Source organism: Oncorhynchus kisutch, unplaced genomic scaffold, assembly GCF_002021735.2.
Source record: "Oncorhynchus kisutch isolate 150728-3 unplaced genomic scaffold, Okis_V2 scaffold967, whole genome shotgun sequence".
NCBI classification, from domain to species: Eukaryota; Metazoa; Chordata; class Actinopteri; order Salmoniformes; family Salmonidae; genus Oncorhynchus; species Oncorhynchus kisutch.
Genome location: NW_022262912.1, coordinates 83,573 through 107,485, shown reverse-complemented (window position 1 = coordinate 107,485; position 23,913 = coordinate 83,573). Strand labels below are relative to the sequence as shown.

At 42.8% G+C, this 23,913-nt stretch overlaps 1 protein-coding gene, 2 non-coding genes and 1 pseudogene across 5 annotated transcripts; 2 read left to right on the top strand and 2 right to left on the bottom strand.

Moving 5' to 3' along the window:
- Positions 1-700: 700 nt before the first annotated feature.
- Positions 701-16,353, bottom strand: LOC116363907 (uncharacterized). Of its 3 annotated transcripts, none has more exons than XM_031817254.1 (21): positions 16,171-16,353; positions 16,017-16,072; positions 15,848-15,928; positions 15,624-15,748; positions 14,837-14,980; positions 14,428-14,526; positions 14,156-14,317; positions 13,917-14,016; positions 13,518-13,738; positions 12,759-12,915; positions 12,350-12,573; positions 12,010-12,130; positions 11,495-11,691; positions 11,266-11,380; positions 10,887-11,056; positions 10,694-10,791; positions 10,398-10,528; positions 9,898-10,087; positions 1,089-1,230; positions 893-989; positions 701-817 (listed from the first exon to the last, which is right to left on the bottom strand). In XM_031817254.1, exons 1-21 carry the CDS (start codon positions 16,191-16,193, stop codon positions 744-746), a joined length of 2,727 nt encoding a protein of 908 aa, XP_031673114.1. In that variant the 5' UTR covers positions 16,194-16,353; the 3' UTR covers positions 701-743. The 3 variants fall into 3 exon arrangements, with proteins under 3 accessions (XP_031673114.1, XP_031673115.1, XP_031673116.1); XM_031817255.1 differs by having other exon boundaries at positions 703-817; positions 14,837-14,977; positions 16,171-16,343; XM_031817256.1 differs by lacking the exons at positions 13,518-13,738; positions 13,917-14,016; positions 14,156-14,317 and having other exon boundaries at positions 703-817; positions 16,171-16,343.
- A 4,938-nt stretch (positions 16,354-21,291) lies between these two features.
- Positions 21,292-21,409, bottom strand: LOC116363913 (uncharacterized; annotated as a pseudogene).
- Positions 21,410-23,024: 1,615 nt separating this feature from the next.
- On the top strand, positions 23,025-23,096 carry trnaa-ugc (transfer RNA alanine (anticodon UGC)). Its single transcript has one exon. It is a non-coding gene; the product is annotated as a tRNA-Ala (tRNA).
- Positions 23,097-23,624: 528 nt separating this feature from the next.
- trnat-ugu (transfer RNA threonine (anticodon UGU)) lies at positions 23,625-23,696 on the top strand. The gene has a single exon. It is a non-coding gene; the product is annotated as a tRNA-Thr (tRNA).
- The last annotated feature ends 217 nt before the right edge of the window (positions 23,697-23,913 follow it).

Here is a 23,913-nt window from a genome sequence, read left to right as displayed (position 1 = left end):
GGACCCAAATGCATAATGATTGCACAAACTCCCCTTGTGGTGGTCTGGAGCAATGAAACTGTCCCGCGGTGCAAGCTCGCAACTTTAAGGAGTGTCTTCAGTCCCCGCTGTTCCGTACGGTGTGTTGAAATCTTATCCTGATGCGGAATAGATTGCAACGTATTCGTGGCTCTACCTTCGTAGTTCGGACTTAGAGATTGTGAAGAGATGTCTTGTGGGGAATGCATGGGTGTCTGAGCTGTGCGTGAGTTTAAAACAGACAGCTCGGTACATTCAGCTTGTCAACACTTCTTACACAAACAAGAAGCGATGAAGTCATGCTCTTCCCATTTGAGCCATGAGAGATTGACATGCATATCATTGAAGAGGAAATGTCCATATTTGGATGGAAACCAAGCTAGTGAGAGGTAAAGGAAAGTTGTAATTTCAGTTGAAAATTACCAACACTGCATCCAACCACAGCCCTGCTGGTTTCACTTTGGCAAACCACCATCTGCTATAACATTGAGTCAGTTCATCCTACTGGACAATGGAAAGCTTTTGTTTCGTCACCCATTGTTTGTCCTAGACGGGAAAATTGGTGTGCAACACTTATCTCCCTCCGGTGGATGGTTCAGAGTTCCATGCTTACAAAAGGGTTGACTGATACATGTCAGATGACAAGCCTACGACATGGTGTTAAGGTAGCTCCAACGGTTAGGATTGTTTTATATAGACTTTATTTGACATGTTAGAACAATACATTACACCCAAAGAATGTATCCAGAAGAAACATATACATGACACTCCTCAAAGAGGTCTTTGACATGTCGTTGACCTGTTGAGAGAGAGAGCGAACCTATTAGTTCAGTTATGGTCTGCCAGGGTCTGAAAAGCATAAAACAAGACCTACCTCTTTTCAGGTTGTCCTGATTCACACATTGTCCACTACAGGGGCCGCCAGTGGGACTACTGGCATCGCAGATGACCACATCACAATGGACAAAGACCTAGGAATCAAAGATTTGATGGTGTCCGTTTTTTTTTAAAGGGATGATTGCCACTCACACAAAATTAAAGAATAAAGATTGTTGGGTGAACTTTGTTACCTGGCCACTCGGCTCAACCGCATCACCGGCGAAGGAAAACATATAGGCCTCAAAGCGTTTGACGTGAGGGGGGAAGCGGACCCTGGCGTCAGCTTCTACCGGGTGGAAGACCACACGGTATGGATCCTCGGGGTTCTCACAGCTGCCAGTGTAGAGAGAGGGACTAAGTTATGAACAAGAAAACGCTGCAAACCCCAACCGCCTTGTGTACGAAGTCTTGTGGTGGTGTCATGACTGTCCTGTGAGGATCAGATCAATTTACAGCAGAAGTGGGTTCTTTCTCCCCCTCCAGTATGAACTAAAGGAATGTTTTTGTTAACAGGCTTTACCCAACAATCACCTTTGTCTTGAAAAAACATATTTCATATACAATGTAAAGGCTAGAGACGTCCTACCTGTAGAGTAAGCGCGTTTCTAGTAAAAAAAAATCACAAAATAAAAACCAATATGACATTCATTTTCTATAGCTAATCTCTGAGTGCATAAAAGGAATGGTAACAGAAATTAACATTAGACCAGAAAACTAGACGTTTGGAACTTTCCTAACCTAGAAAATTAACTTAAGTGGGACCATCCTACTCATCACCCACAGGGTTGATTAACCTATCTTCCAGAACGTGTGAAAGGAAAATCCATCCTGTAGTTCTGTTCAAGACTAGTCATTGGAGCCACGGACAACCAACGCCATTGTGACCTCATGTAGCCAATCAGAGAGAAGACCAACCACCTACCTTTCCACGGCGGCATCCCACAAATACATTCATGCTTTTACTCCAAGCTGGTGCCGGTTCGTGTGTTCAAAAATGTATCAATGATAAGTGTCCCTTACGGAACGGTGGGGGGTGTGAAGAGAAACCTTGTAACAAGCTGTCATTGTGTCACCTGTGTGTTTAGCCTGTGTTATTTAGTTAGCTAGTAATTCAATTAAACCAACTTGTATAGTACTGAATCATAAGGCTGGGGTTTTTGCAGCTGCAAGGAGGATACGATGTAAAGTTAATAAGTTGACTATCAATTTAATAGATTTCTACCGTCTAGAGTTTACGTCGGGAGACGGTAACTTTAAAACCGCTTCCTCGGCACCCCAAATCCTACGTTTTTATTTTAAAGAACAGAAATTGGGCTTTCCGTCAACAATATTTATTTTGGTCTAACATGTATATTCAATTCCATTGACATGAGGTGAGATGTCCCTCTAAATGGTTCTTAATTCTAAATGATCCAGAAAGGTCGCCTGTAGTCTGACCAGAATATTGATCGTGGTTTAACCAAAGTTGCCGAAGAGACAGTCGGTATCATCAACACAAGTACTTCATTTTAAACAAGAACTTCATGCAATGCGCCAGAGCAATTCTTCCGCTGTTGGAGAAAAATTGGTCACAAAATAAATTCTACACCCACGGCATCGGAGTCACACGGAGGACTTCTGTGAAGGGCGCAGCTCTACTATACAAAGTAACCTACGCAACGACAGTTTAGGCCTACTTTTTTAATTTGCATCTTGGGAGGTTTATCCTTTACTGTTTAACTGCCAGATATTAGCAAAAAGGAATTTGTGAAATCTGAAGACGTTACATTAAGAGAAACACCCACACCAGTACAAATCACTTGAGCTGACAGACGATGGTAAGGATTTTGCACAACGATATAGTTGCAGCTGAAGTGACAAATCTGAACTACCCATTTTGTGCACAGCCATGTGAATGTTGTCTTTTCCTATGATATACAAAACATTTCAGCCTGTTTTTTTTAAACTGCTATGACATTGCTGATTTAATAAACAGCTGCGAAGTTACGCCGTGTCCACATGGCCAAACTTAGGTTGATACCAATTCATAAAAATGGTCAAATTGCATGATTTCATAGCAAACCCGATCCCCCAAATGAATGGTTTTGACCAATAAAGTTGCTTCACTACACTGCTTGGTGTAACATGCAGCCAGATACTGAAAAGTCACCCGTAAAATAAAGGGTCATTTGCAGCGTGCATAATCATAAGTCATTGTAGCCCATTACAATGTAGGAAAAATAAGTCATCTTTCTATAGTAACCCAATTTAAATTCTTGATAAAAATTAGGCCAGCATGTCCATCTGTGTCAAAGTGCTCACCCAAATAAAAAAATGTAGTAACATTTTTTTTAAATATGAACATTAGCTAGCTAAATAAGGTTAGCAAGATGCTGCTACACTTGACCGTGGTATTTGTTCATGTTTAGCAACTCCCAATTAGCGCATTCTCTAGGACAGGAAATTCCATTGAAAGCGGCATCAACTTCTGGGGATCCTGTCAACTGATCCTATTCAGTTTCAAACATCCATGCTGCACAGGCATCTGAACAATCCTTTAGGTTTAGTGCAATAACTGTTTTAAATACAAGAGGTCACTTGTGCCTGAATTCAACCCAAAACCAACAACTATTCAGTCAGTGTTAAGAGCAGTTTTATGTAACCAATCGGAAAGGCAAGCCAAGCTTGCCAGCCGCTCTTGATTTCCATTTGACTGACCATCAGCTTGGCACAACACTGAACTGTAGCAAACCAAAAGGATAACATTGAGTAAAAAGGTGTAGGTAATGCCAACATTAACCTTTTCACACACACACACACACGTTCCAAATATCAACAGTCGCCCCAGTGGGAGTTGATTTCATGCGCGTGATGTTGGAACGGTGAGTGCATTCTGACATGTGGACATTTAACCCGCGCTGACCTCAGACCAAGGCACACTACCTGCTAATTTTCTAGAAGCCGTTTCAACTTCTAATTTTGCCTCATTCATTCACAAAAGTAGCCCATTTCACGGTTGCAGACCATTTAGATTTGAGAATTTAATGAGCCGGACAAACTTTCCTTCAAAAGAAAGCCCAAGCACTTCCCCAGATCAAGTATACAGTCCTTGCACATTTATTGCCTTCCTCACAAATAACTGTGGACATGCGTGTATTCCTATCAAAGTGCCTTATTTTCTGTGTCACGTGTTGTCGTTTCTACTGCATCGTACCGTAAGTATAATGTGCTTAGCGTTTTATTCATGCTTTCTGATTCTTGCCTAGATTGTAATGGACACGTGTGTAAAACACTTGAAGGTGGTACTGAATATAAGCTAACACCATACAATGCAGTCGGGTTATCACGTAAGCGTCTGTCAGACTTATGGTGATCTCAACTGGAGTAACCTCATTGTCTTGAATGCACTGAAGTCGTCAGTTGATTTGAACACGGCATCAGAGTGTAAACTACCTCAGGGTTGCCAGATCAGACCCCCCCTTTCCAGGGGTATATAGCTTAGAAAAACTGTCTGCCTCACCATTTATTGTTGATAAATTCCCAGATCTTAGTAATATTTCCTGCATCATCCTCTTCACAATACCTTCCCCCAAGGACTTAGCCCCCAAAAGCCAAGGTGGCATAGCAGTTCAGACGTCTTTTGTCCTCGTCTTGTCGTGTCCTGTATATATATATATTTACAACTTTTTCACATACATTTTATTTTTATTTTCCATCAACTCATCTTCAAAACACTCTCCTGCAACCCGCCTCACCAATGTATATTTATAAAAAAGTATTATTTACCTCAGATCTGTAATCCTCCAAGAAGCTAGCCAGAAACTCCAAGAAGCTAGCCTGAAACTAGCCAGAAGCTAATCCAGAAGCTAGTTCAGAAGCTAGTTAGCTCCTTTACTGGCAAATCGTTAATATTCAGCTAACCACGGTTTGTGGTCATCAGCTATCCTTTAGCTCGAAAATCTATCGCCAGTTCTGTACGGCGCAGCGCGGCTCGGAACGGAACATACCGGACCAATTTTTCTCTCCATGTCCCTGGACATTCATACCCGGATCTCACAGCTAGCTAGCTGCTATCCGTGTGACCATCGGAGCTAGCAAGCTCCGTCAATCACTCCTGAGTTCCATCAATCACACCTGGGCTGCAGTCACCTATCCGGACCCGTTTTACTGCCTTCGCGGAGCCCCACCGGGCCTTCACAACTGGACTGCCGACGTTATCTACCCGAAGGAGTTATTCGGCCGGCTCCTCCGTCGCGACGTTACCTGAACGCCCATCTGCGGCCTGCTAACCGTTAGCTGTCTTACCGGCTGCTATCTGAATAGACAATCGGACAATTTTTTTATTATTATTTTTTTTAAATTATTTTTTTAATTATTATTATTATATTTTCTTCTTGGGCCTCTATAACTATATCTATTGTTTTTATTTTTGTTGTTGTTGTGTGATTTGGATTAATCCCCTCTACCACACGGAACCCCACTAATCTACTGACGGAACGTAAGGGGTGGCTAACAGACCTCCATCCTATGCTAGCTTGCTACCGATGCCCTGGCTAGCTGTCTAAATCACCAACCAACCTCTCCACTCACCGGACCCTTTTGATCACTCGACTAAGCATGCCTATCCTTAATGTCAATATGTCTTGTCCATTTCTGTTCTGGTTAGTGTTTATTGGCTTATTTCACTGTAGAGCCTCTAGTCCTGCTCACTATACCTTATCCAACCTATTAGTTCCACCACCCACACATGCAATGACATCTCCTGGTTTCAACGATGTTTCTAGAGACAATATCTCTCTCTTCATCACTCAATACCTAGGTTTACCTCCACTGTATTCACATCCTGCCATACATTTGTCTGTACATTATACCTTGATGCTATTTTATCGCCCCCAGAAACCTCCTTTTACTCTATGTTCCAGACGTTCTAGACGACCAATTCTCATAGCTTTTAGCCGTACCCTTATTCTACTCCTCCTATGTTCCTCTGGCGATGTAGAGGTGAATCCAGGCCCTGCAGTGCCTAGCTCCACTCCTATTCCCCAGGCGCTCTCTTTTGACGACTTCTGTAACCGTAATAGCCTTGGTTTCATGCATGTTAACATTAGAAGCCTCCTCCCTAAGTTTGTTCTATTCACTGCTTTAGCACACTCTGCCAACCCGGATGTTCTAGCTGTGTCTGAATCCTGGCTTAGGAAGACCACCAAAAATTCTGAAGTTTTAATTCCAAACTACAACATTTTCAGACAAGATAGAACTGCCAAAGGGGGCGGTGTTGCAATCTACTGCAAAGATAGCCTGCAGAGTTCTGTCCTACTATCCAGGTCTGTACCCAAACAATTTGAACTTCTACTTTTAAAAATCCACCTCTCTAAAAACAAGTCTCTCACCGTTGCCGCCTGCTATAGACCACCCTCTGCCCCCAGCTGTGCTCTGGACACCATATGTGAACTGATTGCCCCCCATCTATCTTCAGAGTTCGTGCTGCTAGGCGACCTAAACTGGAACATGCTTAACACCCCAGCCATCCTACAATCTAAACTTGATGCCCTCAATCTCACACAAATAATCAATGAACCTACCAGGTACCTCCCCAAAACCTTAAACACGGGCACCCTCATAGATATCATCCTAACCAACTTCCCCTCTAAATACACCTCTGCTGTCTTCAACCAAGATCTCAGCGATCACTGCCTCATTGCCTGCATCCGTAATGGGTCAGCGGTCAAACGACCTCCACTCATCACTGTAAAACGCTCCCTGAAACACTTCTGCGAGCAGGCCTTTCTAATCGACCTGGCCGGGGTATCCTGGAAGGATATTGATCTCATCCCGTCAGTAGAGGATGCCTGGATATTTTTTAAAAATGCCTTCCTAACCATCTTAAATAAACATGCCCCATTCAAGAAATTTAGAACCAGGAACAGATATAGCCCTTGGTTCTCCCCAGACCTGACTGCCCTTAACCAACACAAAAACATCCTATGGCGTTCTGCATTAGCATCGAACAGCCCCCGTGATATGCAGCTGTTCAGGGAAGCTAGAAATCATTATACACAGGCAGTTAGAAAAGCCAAGGCTAGCTTTTTCAAGCAGAAATTTGCTTCCTGCAACACTAACTCAAAAAAGTTCTGGGACACTGTAAAGTCCATGGAGAATAAGAACACCTCCTCCCAGCTGCCCACTGCACTGAAGATAGGAAACACTGTCACCACTGATAAATCCACCATAATTGAGAATTTCAATAAGCATTTTTCTACGGCTGGCCATGCTTTCCACCTGGCTACTCCTACCCCGGACAACAGCACTGCACCCCCAACAGCAACTCGCCCAAGCCTTCCCCATTTCTCCTTCTCCCAAATCCATTCAGCTGATGTTCTGAAAGAGCTGCAAAATCTGGACCCCTACAAATCAGCCGGGCTAGACAATCTGGACCCTTTCTTTCTAAAATTATCTGCCGAAATTGTTGCCACCCCTATTACTAGCCTGTTCAACCTCTCTTTCGTGTCGTCTGAGATTCCCAAAGATTGGAAAGCAGCTGCGGTCATCCCCCTCTTCAAAGGGGGGGACACTCTTGACCCAAACTGCTACAGACCTATATCTATCCTACCGTGCCTTTCTAAGGTCTTCGAAAGCCAAGTCAACAAACAGATTACCGACCATTTCGAATCTCACCATACCTTCTCTGCTATGCAATCTGGTTTCAGAGCTGGTCATGGGTGCACCTCAGCCACGCTCAAGGTCCTAAACGATATCTTAACCGCCATCGATAAGAAACATTACTGTGCAGCCGTATTCATTGATCTGGCCAAGGCTTTCGACTCTGTCAATCACCACATCCTCATCGGCAGACTCGACAGCCTTGGTTTCTCAAATGATTGCCTCGCCTGGTTCACCAACTACTTCTCTGATAGAGTTCAGTGTGTCAAGTCGGAGGGTCTGCTGTCCGGACCTCTGGCAGTCTCTATGGGGGTGCCACAGGGTTCAATTCTTGGACCGACTCTCTTCTCTGTATACATCAATGAGGTCGCTCTTGCTGCTGGTGAGTCCCTGATCCACCTCTACGCAGACGACACCATCCTGTATACTTCCGGCCCTTCTTTGGACACTGTGTTAACAACCCTCCAGGCAAGCTTCAATGCCATACAACTCTCCTTCCGTGGCCTCCAATTGCTCTTAAATACAAGTAAAACTAAATGCATGCTCTTCAACCGATCGCTACCTGCACCTACCCGCCTGTCCAACATCACTACTCTGGACGGCTCTGACTTAGAATACGTGGACAACTACAAATACTTAGGTGTCTGGTTAGACTGTAAACTCTCCTTCCAGACCCATATCAAACATCTCCAATCCAAAGTTAAATCTAGAATTGGCTTCCTATTTCGCAACAAAGCATCCTTCACTCATGCTGCCAAACATACCCTTGTAAAACTGACCATCCTACCAATCCTCGACTTTGGCGATGTCATTTACAAAATAGCCTCCAATACCCTACTCAACAAATTGGATGCAGTCTATCACAGTGCAATCCGTTTTATCACCAAAGCCCCATATACTACCCACCATTGCGACCTGTACGCTCTCGTTGGCTGGCCCTCGCTTCATACTCGTCGCCAAACCCACTGGCTCCATGTCATCTACAAGACCCTGCTAGGTAAAGTCCCCCCTTATCTCAGCTCGCTGGTCACCATAGCATCTCCCACCTGTAGCACACGCTCCAGCAGGTATATCTCTCTAGTCACCCCCAAGACCAATTCTTTCTTTGGCCGCCTCTCCTTCCAGTTCTCTGCTGCCAATGACTGGAACGAACTACAAAAATCTCTGAAACTGGAAACACTTATCTCCCTCACTAGCTTTAAGCACCAACTGTCAGAGCAGCTCACAGATTACTGCACCTGTACATAGCCCACCTAAAATTTAGCCCAAACAACTACCTCTTTCCCAACTGTATTTAATTTTTATTTATTTATTTATTTTGCTCCTTTGCACCCCATTATTTTTTTATTTCTACTTTGCACATTCTTCCATTGCAAAACTACCATTCCAGTATTTTACTTGCTATATTGTATTTACTTTGCCATCATGGCCTTTTTTTGCCTTTACCTCCCTTCTCACCTCATTTGCTCACATTGTATATAGACTTGTTTATACTGCATTATTGACTGTATGTTTGTTTTTACTCCATGTGTAACTCTGTGTCGTTTTATCTGTCGAACTGCTTTGCTTTATCTTGGCCAGGTCGCAATTGTAAATGAGAACTTGTTCTCAACTTGCCTACCTGGTTAAATAAAGGTAAATAAATAAATAAATAAATAAATAATGGATTGTGCTATATCTTAGCTTTCGTGCTACGGTTGTATTTGGGGAGGTGACAACAATTGGCGTTTTGTATAGTTACCTGTAAACTACTTGTCATGTGATAATGTTTGTACTTGTTACGGCGTACACATGCTGAAGTGGCCAAACTAAGTTAAGATCTCAGGCAACGGGTCGCAGTGAACAGCATTCTAGGAGTTCTTGGTTGACAAACATGGCTGCCATACTTTCTATACTAGATTTACATGGCTCCCTTGTACCGCATCATACTGTAAAACAAGTCAACCTGTTATTTAGACTAGATAACGTTAACATTGATATATTTTACAAGCAAAGCTGGAATAAAGTTGTGAAGACCTTTATTTCTCAACACAACATTGTTTAGATGCTTTTCAGACAACGCGGTTTAGAGTCGTTTGATGCAGCATACGTTCCAATGATACGCTGCAGGGACCACTCAGTGATAACAAGCATGTGATCATACGCGCCAGAATCTCCCATAAGTGTGAAATTGGGTGGAGATCTGGTGACAGACCGCACATGGCTCACATCGTTTTTAAGCATTGTGACCACTCGACCTATGGATGGGGGCATAGCCACGGTAGCCAAAGTAAATGGCCTGCCAAGCATGATAGGTTGCTAATTACTCAGGAACCACACCTGTGGAATAACACTTGTTTAGGCCCAAAAACAACATGTTACCCATTAATGATGAGATTCCACCGGGGTCGGGAGTCGCGGTCCTCGTTGAGGGTGGCCCAGCAGTGGTCAAGCACCAGCGCTACCTTGGGATCAGAGGACGTGGTCAGCTCCACCTCAAAGTGCAGAGGCTGTCTCAGGTACCTCACCACTGGATAGTCCTCCTCCTGGTGGAACGTGTTATACGAGGCGTCTGGAACACAGAACAAGACAACCGGGGGTCGTGGTCAGTGGGCACCATCGGAACTTGTCCATTAAGAAATGCTCGTTTATCATATCCTGTTGTGCCCCAATGAATACTATCCACCCCCCACTAGAGGCTTCTAACAAATTCCCAAATCAGCTCCTCACCGTTACTACATAGCCACACCTGTAGATCTCAGAACGCAAGAGTAATATATCACAAGGCTTACATTTTTGGGAATGGTTTTGTAAAGGAGACCATCCAAGATTCTTTTAGAGGCTAGGGGTCAAGTTGAAATTCTGAATTTGTGCACGCTTACCCTGAGCGAGTCTCATTCTGACCATTAGTCGACCCGTCCCAGTCTCGGCAAAAGGCTCGTTGTCACGCGGCCTGGTCAGGAAGGCCAATGTGCGAGTGATGTTGGCCACATAGGAGCAGGAAACCTTTAACCTAAAGAGGGATGTAAGCAACTTCAATAGGGGAAACGTCAAGCAGTGGAGTGGACACTGGTAGTAGAGGCACATTTTCCCTGTATACAAAGTATTGAGCAATGGATGAAGAAAAATAAACCTTATGAAAGCTAATAGCTACAATTGTGATGCGTAATGCACTTACTGATATTCCTCCTCTGAAGACGTCGTGGCATTCAGCTTCACCTCAAGTTCATCTGGCAAGGAGATTTCGTTCTCATACAGCATGACATTGTTGATAAACTATGTAGTAGAGGGGAATTGCTTATTACAGCCTGCAGAAGCAAACAGTCCGTAAATACACAGTACCCATCACCTCAGGGTAATAGTCATTTTACCTTCCTGGTGGTGCCACAGGAGTTCACAGTGAAGTGGAAGTAGGCGAAGCGATCGTCACTGTAGGTGGGACCACAGGCGGGGTCGCTCAGGGTCAGCTGACCGGGGTTCAGACCGGGAACAGAATCCACCTTCACCGCCAGCGCAGTCATCGTTCCGTTAGAGAAACACTCTTGGAGGTGGGGGAGCAAAAGACAGGTAGCCATCAGACCTGGGTTCTGTATTTGTTAAACTTATTGAGCTTGAACCAATGGAATAGCACCAAAAATGCAAACCATGCCCATCTGGCACTACCATTTAGACTCACGGTATTTGCAAGGCACCCAGGTTTGGTAACCATGTTAAACGATAATTTATCGTAGTAATTGTTTGAGAACCAACCAGTCAGCGTTTTGAGGAAGCTGCAAGCCAGGGAAAAGTATTTGATGGTCATGTTGTTGTAAGGATTCAACAGAGCCACATCCAGTCTGCTCCTGACAGAGGACGAGTGAACCGACTGGGAACCAATGGGAGAGTTCATTAGTCCAATATTGTATGCATGTATACAGGGTAAGGAAAGGAAAGCTAGCTGCAGCAATTTAGGTTAACATGTTTTGGGAGAGCGTCGTACCTCAAACACTGCGTCCGGCGAAGAGAAGGGCAACGTGATGGTGAAGTCTGTGTCGCCCTCTGTTAAATACTGTTGAGCAAACTCATGGTTAAGCAGCCGCTTGCCAACCAAGACCACAAAAAAGGGCTCTTGGTTCCTGTAGTCCACAGTGATGTGGAAGTTCTCCTGATCACAGTTGCCAGTGACTGAGGGTGGCACTACAAGGACAAACAGGGTTGTGTTCATTAATTAAGCACAAAAAACAGGAAGGTACTACTTGAACTTGTCCAAGAAGAAACCCTTGTTTAGATTGCAAAATGTTTTGCTACGGTGGGACTGAATAAACACGATCCTGGCAAATCAGGAACAGGGAAACTGGGTCCAAATACTCTAAAGCTTAACATTCTCTGTAGAAAGACCGCATAGGAAAACCCTACAGTATGGCTAGTTGGTCTTTCACTGCCAATTTCCTTTCAGGGCAATCATTAACGAGAGGAAACCATTCAACAGTAGTTTGGCGTAGTCCAGAGGCATACCAATGTCCAGCAGTACAGCGTCCACAACGGCAGAGTGAGAGAAAGGAGCGTACTCTGGAAAGATGACCAGGCCGTAGATCAGCTGAAGAGTGAAGGTTGTGACACCTTGTTCCGCCCTTCTCTGTAGTGAAGTTAAAAGCATTGGTCAGCATTATTGTTGCAACAGAACTCTATTCAACATCAAGTGACAACTAAGTACATATGGGGACTATTAAAACAACACTTGAGTAAATGAGGGATACAAAGTACATTTGTGCCATTATTTATATTTTGTTGGTGGCCCACTTATTAGGGCATGAACAAATCACTGCGTGTGGCTTTGCATTTAACAGAAACACACCTCCTTAAAGACCACCGGGTCTGAGAAGGGCACCTCCATCCTGAAGGTCTTCAAGGTGTTGTCCGGGGATCTCTGCTCTTGAACGTTGAAGCCCCTGGCATTGCACTCTGCAACAGTTAGCACCATGGTGGGAAAGGTGATGTTCAGCAGCTCCACATCAAGGTTGAAGGTCCCCAACTCAAGCACAAACACTGCCTGCTCAGGAACTGTGTCCAAGGGCGTGTCTGTTCATTGGCAAACAAAGGAAAACATTTTGAAATGCGGTACAATGGAAGTTGAAAATGGACATTTGTTATTGGGTAAGTCCAGGTATTGCCTCCCCGTTTCAGTACATTTTCTGTTTTGTGCCTAATGAACAACCCAGGCATCCCAAATTACCATAGGCGCTATTTAACTAAACCAGACTCACAGTTGCGAACTTGTGGAGGCCTGGCCATCGGAGGTGTTGTGATAGGGAAGAGGACTTTATAGCTGGTGTTCTCGTGTGCGACCTCCTCGATCCACAGCAACTCAAGCATGGGCTCAATGGTGTAAGTGACAAAGTACTGGTCATCCTGAATATGGCTCTGTAAGGGAGACGAGTGATGCAGTCAGGCTGTAATACACAATTTGAGTGCAAAAACAGGTAAATGTTCCTTATAAGCCAGAATGTTAAATACAATTATTCTACCACTTTTTGCCGCTCGTAATTTAAGACACAATATCTAAAGGAAAGTATTGGTTACCAGACTTTAGACAGCTGGTAGGTGTATGTTTGTCAACTTGCATTTTCAAAGCAACTGACACGCAAAGTAAACACTTGCGCAATATGTAAACAGCAGCCGAGTGTTGCTTGCATTCAGTTGACAGTGGCAAAGCTACCGCCTCCCTAAAAAGTCAGGTAAACAATACTTTAGTGTGGATATTTGGTCTGAAATTTCAAGCGGCTAAAGGACAAACTGCAAAGACAAGAGGTAGAGTATGTTTAAGTGTAATTTTATGCAAAATTCTCACAATTTTGCAAACCATTGTATATTAGCCTGGTTAAGCAAACAATTGCTCAATAAGAAACATTTCTAGGAGTTTACCCATGAGAGATGGCAAAGGGTTACTGCAAAGCACTGACAACTGCTATAGTATAAAGGGCTCCACAAATAAGACAGGAACATTTTACTCATCCAATGCTGACCTTGAAGTAGCCGCCAACCGCCCCCACCGGAATTTCAACAATAATATGAGCCTCTGTGACTAAAACCGAGTAGTTTCTGGCAGCCATTTCCTCAGTGTCCAGCCTCTTAGCGTCAATTCCCATGTACACCTCCAACATGGTGAAGGCATCAGAGGAGAAAAGTGGGTCTATGTGCTTGGGCATGTACCAGGTGATCACTTCTGGAGTAAAGGCCACTGCCTCTGCAGTGACACAAGAAGCCAAGTGCACATCAAAACAGAACATTTTGCAACTGAAAACTGTGCCATTATTTGGAAAAAGTTAACCAAAACATTTTCCCAACTGAACACTACATGAATGTCTTGTCTGGAGCCAATTAAGAACTGGGCTTATAGGATCTTAAATTATTTCACACTCAACCTGGTGTTGGACAAACAGCCGTGGCATCTACTCGAGTAACCAGCCACTTCTGCTCAAAGAAGGTTGAGGTTGAGAGCACCCGCATCGGAACCCCAGCTACCTGTTCAGGGGGCAACCACACCAGGGCCGTGTTCAGTAGGACACACCGTATTAACAATATGTTGCAGAGTTCAGGTAGGGCCACCGTTTCCAAATGTTTGCTCTACTGAACATGACCCAGTTCATGGAGGTCAGCTTACATTCTGGAGGTATGTCTCCTCTGCATTATGAGGGCTTCTTAACACCAGCCGTGTGGGAGTGTTGGCTATTGCATAACCCTTTCTTTGGACCTCATCCACATTCATGACATTCTTGCTAGGACTAAAGACGACTGCTGTCATTTTGTATCCTGAAGCAACAGCCTGTCTCAGGAAATGGAAACATGAATTAAACAAAATTGTCAACAAACGCACATTGTTTAGCGCCATCCTGTCATTTTGTTGTGAAATTACAGAAACTGAAATGTATAAACCTCAGCTCCCCTCCGGAAGTTGCCGCTCCTTGCTTTCGGGCCCCCAGTGGGCTGTTTGGGGATGGTTTGGATGTCTGGAAGAGTCCTTCTGACAGACACCTAGAGAAGAAAGGCCATTATTCCCTATGCATTTTCTCCCTCCCATACAAGAGGAAATCAAGGGCCAGTTCAGAAATCTGTCCACTCGCCTCCTTAAATGCATTGAGAATAGGCCAAAATTCCTCACCTCTAAAGTTCTCCTATGTGCATTTTGAAGACGCGAGTGGAATTGAGAGAGTCAAGACCTCTACGTTGTGTCGCAGAAGAAATGAAACACTGGACAGTTGTAGCTCTAGACAGATCATTTATACAGGCAGTACGACAAGCGGGACTGTAAACATGTCCATTGGGGCATGCTCTGCTCACTTGCCTCCATGTAGTTGCGGTCGCACAGAATCTCTCGGGAGGTCCAGGGGGTGTAGCTACAGGTTTTGCCCACTCTATAAACAGGGTCTTCAGTCATGTGGTTTCCTGGCAGCCTGAACTGCATGACCAAGCTGAACATCTTATCATCCTAAAATGAAGGGGGAAGGGAAAAAAGCCTTCATTATATAGCAAAAAAACTAATTCAGGTGACATTCATGCAAGTTATAGACTGTGGCAAAATTGGCTATATGAATGCAGCTGCCACTGTATTGAAGCCACACTACAGGAGTAGAGCTCAATAGTTCACATCACTGCAGTCTGTATCAGAAAGTTGGCTGGCCCTCTGAAAGCCCTCCATAAACTTCTGCTGTACCTTACGTCATCGTTAACTTAGAGGTAAGAGATACCAGACCAAGGGGTGGCTAACAATGGAGATCCTTTTGATATCCACAGAGTTAAGGAAAACTGCTTCAATGTTCCTGGAACCGGACTTCTAATAACCTTCATGCGCTAAATTGTATGTATTAGCAGCTCTACGGCAACTCAGGCTTATTGAGGACCTTTTACTGAAGAATGGGTTCAGTTATTTCATTTTTCCATCTAGTGATGCAAATATCGACTTGTATCTTTGTGTAGACAGGGCTCATCTGTAAAAGAGCCTGGTCTCAGCATGACTCCACGTCAAAGGTAAATAAAATGACATTGCTACATTATGAGTTGCAAATGCAGTGACACTGAAAGGCAAACTGTCCATTTGAAGTACAAGCAAACACTACAGTTCTTAGGGTTACCATGTTTTGGGAAAAGCAGTTTTGAAGAGAAGCAAAAAACATGGCATTCCCCATGGGGTCAAATTTAAAGCTGAATCCACACTGAGTAGCAAGGCCAGGCGTCAGGTTTATGATTTGTGTGTCATCTGGAAGGGACGGAGATGGTGTGAACACAATAGTTGACAAGCAATATCAAGCCATGAATTATGAAAGGAGAGAAAGAGAATCATAAGAGGCAAACTCACTGAAGACAGCGTCAACCTCTTCAAAAAGAGGAGCGACACTCAAACGAATAACGTTACCAAGGTATTCAGCGTTGAGGTCATCTGGAATAGGAAAGGTTAGTTAAAAAAAACATATTTTAAATATTGTCAAACACTTAGTGCTTAAATTTGCAAGGTGCAAAATGCATACTTATAGGCGTCTGTTGTGCTTGTATGCCCACAGCTGCCATCAATAGGCAAAACAACCTGTAAGGCATTTGACAAATTATTATGATTAAAAGGAGGAAGAACACAACTCAAATGTTTGCGTCGCATAAGACTCTCCTAGGCCTGCTACTACTTACCCTGAGCTAAGGAAAATAATCATTGTAGAACAGATTTGTTCTGATAAAATACCCAGCTACAGAACCTGATATTTGACCCAAAGTGTGCAGCCTACAGCCCAGGGGTATGCAACTTTTACCCTATGACAAAGGCTTCCCACACTCAGTCACCTGAACCCCAAAGGGCTGCACATTTTCTTTTTATTCCCCTAGCCCTACAAAGCTGATTCAAATAATCATCCAGCTTTGTTAATCTGAATCAGCTGTGTAGTGTTAGGACAAACACCTAAATGTAAGGCTACTGTTCAATTTTAGAAGGGTGCTCCGCCCTCACCGCTTTTATCCATTCATGTCAGGGGCCATGGACCGGTGCACCTCGGCTCAGGTTAATAGAACTCCCTCATTAGCAGCACAACAGCCTTTCACAGGTGAAAAGCATAATTACCCAACCGTCTACAATTGTAGCCCAGACAGAGAGAAAGATATTGGCCTCTAATGGCCAAAATGCTGCATTTCATGCACTTTCACAATTTGAATGTAGTCAACTGGGTGGGACTACCAACTTCATTTGGCTGAGCCCTACTGGTGACCCTGTTGAAGTCATGTCCAATCGGGTCATCAGAAGGGCTCAGACAATTGTGAAGAAGAAATGTTACTACTTTAATGTGAAGATAGCCTCAATGGCACTGCCCATGCTGTCACAGACACTATATTGGCACAGATACATAGATGAGTCTTTTATCTTCTTATGGCTTCTTATTATCTTCTTGTCCAGAGGTGCCCAGAGTAAACTGCCTGCTACTCAGTCCCAGAAGCTAAGATATGCATATTATTAGTATATTTGGATAGAAAACCCTCTGAAGGTTCTAAAACCGTTTGAATGATGTCTGTGAGTAGAACAGAGCACATATGGCAGGCAAAAACCAGAGAAAAAAATCCAACCAGGAAGTGGGAAATCTGAGGTTGGTCGTTTTTCAACTCATTCCCTATTGAAGACACAGTGGGATATTGGTCATGTTGCACTTCCTAGATGTCAACAGGCTTCCACTAGATGTCAACCGTCTTTAGAACCTTGTTTGATGCTTCTACTGTGAGGTGAGGGCGAATGAGAGGGGAATGAGTCAGAGGTCTGGCAGAATGCCTTGAGCTCGTGACGCTCGTTCACATGAGAGCGAGCTCTGTTCCATCGCAATTCTACAGACAAAGGAATTCTCCGGTTGGAACATTATTGAAGATGTATTTTAACAACATCCTAAAGATTGATTCTATACATCGTTTGACATGTTTCTACGGACTGTAACATAACTTTTTGACATTTCGTCTGCTCCTAATGAACACGCTTCGTGAGATTGGATTTGTTTACAAAACTCGCTAACAAAAGTAGCTATTTGGACATAAATGATCGAACAAAACAAACATTTATTGTGGAACTGGGATTCCTGGGATTGATGAAGATGAAGATCATCTAAGGTAAGTGAATATTTATAATGTTATTTCTGACTTCTGTTGACCTCTTTTTGGCCTGTTTGGGCTCTGAGCGCCGTAGTCAGATTATTGCATGGTTTGCTTTTCCGTAAAGGTTTTTTGAAATCTGACACAGCGGTTGCATTAAGCAGAAATATATCTTTAATTCTGTGCATAACAATTTTATTTTCATCTACATTTATTATGAGTATTTCTGTAAACTGATGTGGCTCTCTGCAAAATCACCGGATGTTTTTGGAACTACTGAACATAACGCTCCAACGTATACTGAGATTCTTTTGATATAAATATGAACTTTATCGAACAAAACATACATGTATTGTGTAACATGAAGTCCTATGAGTGTCATCTGATGAAGATCATCAAAGGTTAGTGATTAATTTTATCTCTATTTCTGATTTTTGTGACTCCTCTCTTTGGCTGGAAAAATGAGTGTGTTTTTCTGTGACTTGGCTCTGACCAAACATAATCGTTTGTGGTGCTTTCGCCGTAAAGCCTATTTGAAATCGGGCACTGTGGTGGCATTAACAAGAAGTGTATTTTTAAAATGGTGTGAAATACTTGTATGTCTGAGGAATTTTAATTATGAGATTTCTGTTCTTTTGAATTTGGCGCCCTGCACTTTCACTGGCTGTTGTCATATCGATCAGCCCTAAGAAGATTTATCTATCTCTATGAGGCAAGACAATTGTCATTCAGGATTAAAAGGTGACTGCACTTCCTCATTTGGCCTTAGCTGTGTTCGAATACTCGTACTAACTGTACTGTTTGTGACATGAATTGAGTATTTAGTATGCTTATTGGTCATAGTATACCTGTATAAATATATCATAGTATACCTGTATACCTCTGGCCCTTCTTTGGACACTGTGTTAACTAACCTCCAGATGAGCTTCAATGCCATACAACTCTCCTTCCGTGGCCTCCAACTGCTCTTAAATGCAAGTAAAACTAAATGCATGCTCTTCAACCGATCGCTGCCCGCACCTGTCCGCCCGTCCAGCATCACTACTCTGGACGGTTCTGACTTAGAATATGTGGACTACAAATACCTAGGTGTCTGGTTAGACTGTAAACTCTCCTTCCAGACTCACATTAAGCATCTCCAATCCAAAAGCCCCATTTACTACCCACCACTGCAACCTATATGCTCTCGTTGGCTGGCCCTCGCTTCATACTCGTCGCCAAACCCACTGGCTCCAGGTCATCTACAAGTCTCTGCTAGGTAAAGCCCCGCCTTATCTCATCTCACTGGTCACCATAGCAGCACCGACCCATAGCACAAGCTCCAACAGGAGAATCTCACTGGTCACCCCCAAAGCCAATTTTTCCTTTGGCCGCCTTTACTTCCAGTTCTCTGCTGCAAATGACTGGAACAAACTGCAAAAATCACTGAAGCTGGAGACTCAGATCTCCCTCACTAAGCTTTAAGCACCAGCTGTCAGAACAGCTCACAGATCACTGCACCTGTACATAGCCCATCTGTAAATAGCCCATCCAACTACCTCATCCCCTTGCTGTATTTATTTATTTATCTTGCTCCTTTGCACCCCAGTATCTCTACTTGCACATTCATCTTCTGCACATCTACCATTCCAGTGTTTAATTGCTATATTGTAATTACTTCGCCACCATGGCCTATTTATTGCCTTACCTCCCTTATCCTTTCCTTATTTGCACACACTGTATATAGACTTTTTCTACTGTATGTTTGTTTATTCCATCTGTAACTCTGTGTTGTTGTATGTGTCGAACTGCTTTGCTTTATCTTGGCCAGGTTGCAGTTGTAAATGAGAGCTTGTTCTCAACTAGCCTAACTGGTTAAATGAAGGTGAAATAAAATAGAAATAAAAAAATACTATGGATATATTTAGTATGCCAAATGTTCCAGGATGTCGTACTAAATTCACCAAAATATGAGGAATACACGAAGAGGACACTGTTTCAGTACTTTAGGGCCAATAATGCAATTCTTCAGGAAATGGGAAATTTCCAGATTTGTTGGAAATGGCGGAAAATATGCAGTCGAAGTACAACGAGAGCGGATACAAATTCATTGCTTTAACTAATTATGACAAATATTAAGAAAATGTTGAGCAATGTAATAAAGTAATTACTTTTTAAATAAGTTAACTTACACGTTATATTGGCTGACAATTTGTTAGCTACACTGGTCTTACGAACCACATAGCGTATCAGTACAGCAGTATGTACCGGTATGTTGTTAGCTAGATACCTAACGTTAGTTGGCTACTTATAGATAAAACTTGACAGTATAATAACTATAGGCTATCTAACTAACTACCCAATGTTTGACGTGATTATTCCCGTCATTCTGAGTTTAGCTAAATGGTATAGTCATTGTGCGTTCTCAATGGACATTCGGGTGCTTTTGTAAATTCGCTCTGGCTGTCTACTCTGCTCTGAATTTACAAACAGACAATCTGACAAAGCTCTGAATTCATGAGCGCATTCTGGAACTCCTGATTGAATTTAAGAACACACCTGAAGTCGTATAATGTCTAACCAGTCATTTGTTATGCTAGATAGCTAGCAAGAGGTTGCATAGCAACAGCATCACCTTCCGGTAGACAGGTGAAAAGCTAGAACGCGCAATTGAAAGCATACTGTTCATTTACAGTATACTAAAATGAACTAATAATATATAATATTCAGTATATACTCATTAAGTATGTAGTATACAGTATGTTAGTGTGGGTATTCGAGCACAGCTCTTGTTTTTCATCAATGCTCATTAAGAAATGCTAGCGGCCTGCAAAGGTATTCCCATAATCTCTAGTCTGTGCCAAGTTCAACGAGATGCCCCGCTTGACTGTAGCTCGCTCGGTCTAAGCACAGTTACCATGAGAAAAAGTAGGCCCAAAATGAAGTCTGGCCCTAAATGTCATTTGCTTTTTGGTGACAGTGAGAGAACCGTTAGGGTGAGAAGCACAATTCGACCTCAGGTACATTCCTGAGGTCCTCCCGATCTGTGTAAGCCTAACCTTGACCGTGTAGTATTAACCCTTAACAGTTAAAAGAAGGTGTCTACCTCAAACAGTTTTCACTGACTTCTCTCCCATTAGGAATACATTGCCTGCAACCCTAAATTCAACCTGAAGCCTATGTGGGTTATGAATGCCGTATGAACCTGTATTCGATGACAATCCATCAGCCCACTATGAGGTCTACCTGTGTTGATTCTAAGCTTCCTGAAGCAACCGGAAGTGGTTAAAATCACCCTAAAAGTGTTTTTCCATACCCAAACTGATGTTTGATAGAAATAGTGAATTCAACCTTGTGTAAATCAGTCAGTTCTTAACGTATAGACTTAAAACTCAGGATTCTGTAAAAGCATACCCCAATGAGGATATGTGTTCACGTTCAGCTTCCTGTGCCAAACGGATGTGCCTTAAAATGGTCATAGGGGCTGTTTCGAAGGGTTAACAGATGTTGCATTTTCACCATTTAGATAAGCATCTTTGTGTCAATCAAAAAGTGGAAGAAATTGCATATACTGTAGCCATAATATGTAGCACAGATTGTTGGATGAAATACAAACTAACCTTGCTTGCTTATTTCAAAGCGAGGGCACATATTTCAGCCTTGTGGGAAAAAACAGACAAAGAGTTGAAATTCCACAAGGCAGTGACAAAAAGCTTACAGCACCTGGTATTCCCAGGCAGTCTCCCATCCAAGTACTAACCAGGCCCGACCCTGCTTAGCTTCCGAGAACAACGAGATCAGGCGGACTCAGGCCGGTATGGTCGAAAGCACGAAACTTTCTCTTGGTGCACTATATAAAGTCAAAGTGAGTCTGATTAACAGCTGTTGCATTTTCACCATTTAGATAAGCATCTTTGTGTCACTCAAAAAGTGGAAGAAATTGCATATACTGTAGCCATAATTTGCAGCACAGATTGTTGGATGAAATACACATTAACCTTGCTTACTTATTTCAAAGCGAGGGCACATATTTCAGCCTTGTGGGAAAAAACGGACAAAGAGTTGAAATTCCACAAGGCAGTGACAAAATGCTTACAGCACCTGGTATTCCCAGGTCGGTCTCCCATCCAAGTACTAACCAGGCCCGACCCTGCTTAGCTTCCGAGATCAGGCGTACTCAGCCAGTATGGTCTTAATCAAGAAACCTTCTCTTGGTGCACTATATAAAGTCAAAGTGAGTCTAATTAAATTAGCTTTTGCACAACTCCCACTTTCCAGAATGTTGACATTTTAAGAAGGAAATAGATGTGCTAAGTCATCTGTTTATGTAAACTGAAGCACATGGGTTCAATCCTTGTTCGGCGTTTATGGAAGCTAGATGATATTATGGAAATGAACTTTCATTAGAACAGTGTAAAGAAAAGGTCAATTGTATTGATATGGCCACTACGACCTGTATGCTCTAGTCGGCTGGCCCTCGCTACAAATTCGTCGCCAGACCCACTGGCTCCATGTCATCTTTTTAGTCTATGCTAGGTAAAGCTCCACCTTATCTCAGCTCACTGGTCACGATAACAACACCCACCCGTAGCACGCGCTCCAGCAGGTATATCTCAATGGTCATCCCCAAAGCCAACACCTCTTTTGGCCGCCTTTCCTTCCAGTTCTCTGCTGCCAATGACTGGAACGAATTGCAAAAATCGCTGAAGCTGGAGACATATTTCCCTCACTAACTTCCAGTGTTGCCAACTTAGCGACTTAGTCGGTGTATTTAGCAAGTATTCAGACCCCTCTGAATACTTGCAGACATTTTCATTTTACTCACTTTTTGTCTCTTCCACAATGTTATTCCTCACTCCTACAGTGTCCATCACAATTACATGGACAATTATGCAAATTAGGCGATGACATCATTTAGCAACTTCTAGTGACTTTTAGGACAGCCAATAGCTACTTTCCTTACTGAGGTGTTGGCAACACTGCTAACTTTAAACATCGGCTATCTGAGCAGCTAACTGATCGCTGCAGCTGTACAAAGCCCATCTGTAAATAGCCCACCCAATCTACCTACCTCATCCCCATATTGTTTTAATATACTTTCTGCTCTTTGCACACCAGTATTTCTACTTGCACATCATCATCTGCTCATCTATCACTCCAGTGTTAATTTGCTAAATTGTAAATACTTCACTACTATGGCCTATTTCTTGCCTTACCTCCATTTGCACGCACTGTATATAGACTTTCTTTTTTTTCTTCTATTGTGTTATTGACTGTACGCTTGTTTATTCCATCTGTAACTCTGTGTTGTTGTTTGTGTTGCGCTGCTTTGCTTTATCTTGGCCAGGTCGCAGTTGAATATGAAAACTTGTTCTCAACTAGCTTACCTGATTAATATAGGTGAAATTTAAAAAAATAAGAAAAAACCATTTCTTTCCCAGAAAGGGGATGTAGCTCAGTGGTAGAGCGCATGCTTTGCATGTATGAGGTCCTGGGTTCAATCCCCAGCTTCTCCATTAAAATTTTTGCAATGGCCCATCTCCTACTTTCCAGAATGTTGAAATTCTCAGCAGGAAACAGAGACATGCTAAATAATTTGCTCTTGTAATCTGAAGAACATGTGTTCAATCCCTGTTCGTACATTTATGTAACAGAAGTGGCATGGTTGCCAACTTCAATTGCATCATTTTCAAAAACTGAAGTTCATGGGTTAGATGACTGTCCATACTTGCTTGTATTTAGAATTGCTGCTATCATTTCATTGTAGTTTCAATGGAGTGGTGTATATAAAAAGTACATTGTATTAATATTGCATTTTATCTGCAAATAAAATTGGATCGAAGCTCAGAGGGGGAGTGCATGCTATTTTAGTACCTTGGTTCAATCCCAAGGTTCTCCACTGAGTATTTGTGTGCCAAATTCACATTACACAACTCCTACTTTCCAGAATGTTGAAATTCTCACAGGAAACAGAGATGTTATTTGTGTGCCAAATTCACATTACACAACTACTACTTTCCAGAATGTTGATAATTATCTTGCAACATATGGTGGCCAAGCGGTAAGGCGTCGGTCTTGTAAACCGAAGATCATGGGTTCAAATCCCATCTGTGCCTTACTGAAAGATAGCTGTTACCATGGGAAGGTTCTTTCACTGGAGGACTTTGAAGAAGAAAAAAGTTCTCAAAATGGCAACCCTGATATTATATAGTAAGGGGATGTACCTCTACGGTAGAGCTAATACTTGAAATGCATGCGCTCTGAAGTTAATCCCCAAATTTTCTGATGAGTATATTTAGTTGTGAAATTAGCTTTTGCACAAACTTGTGATGT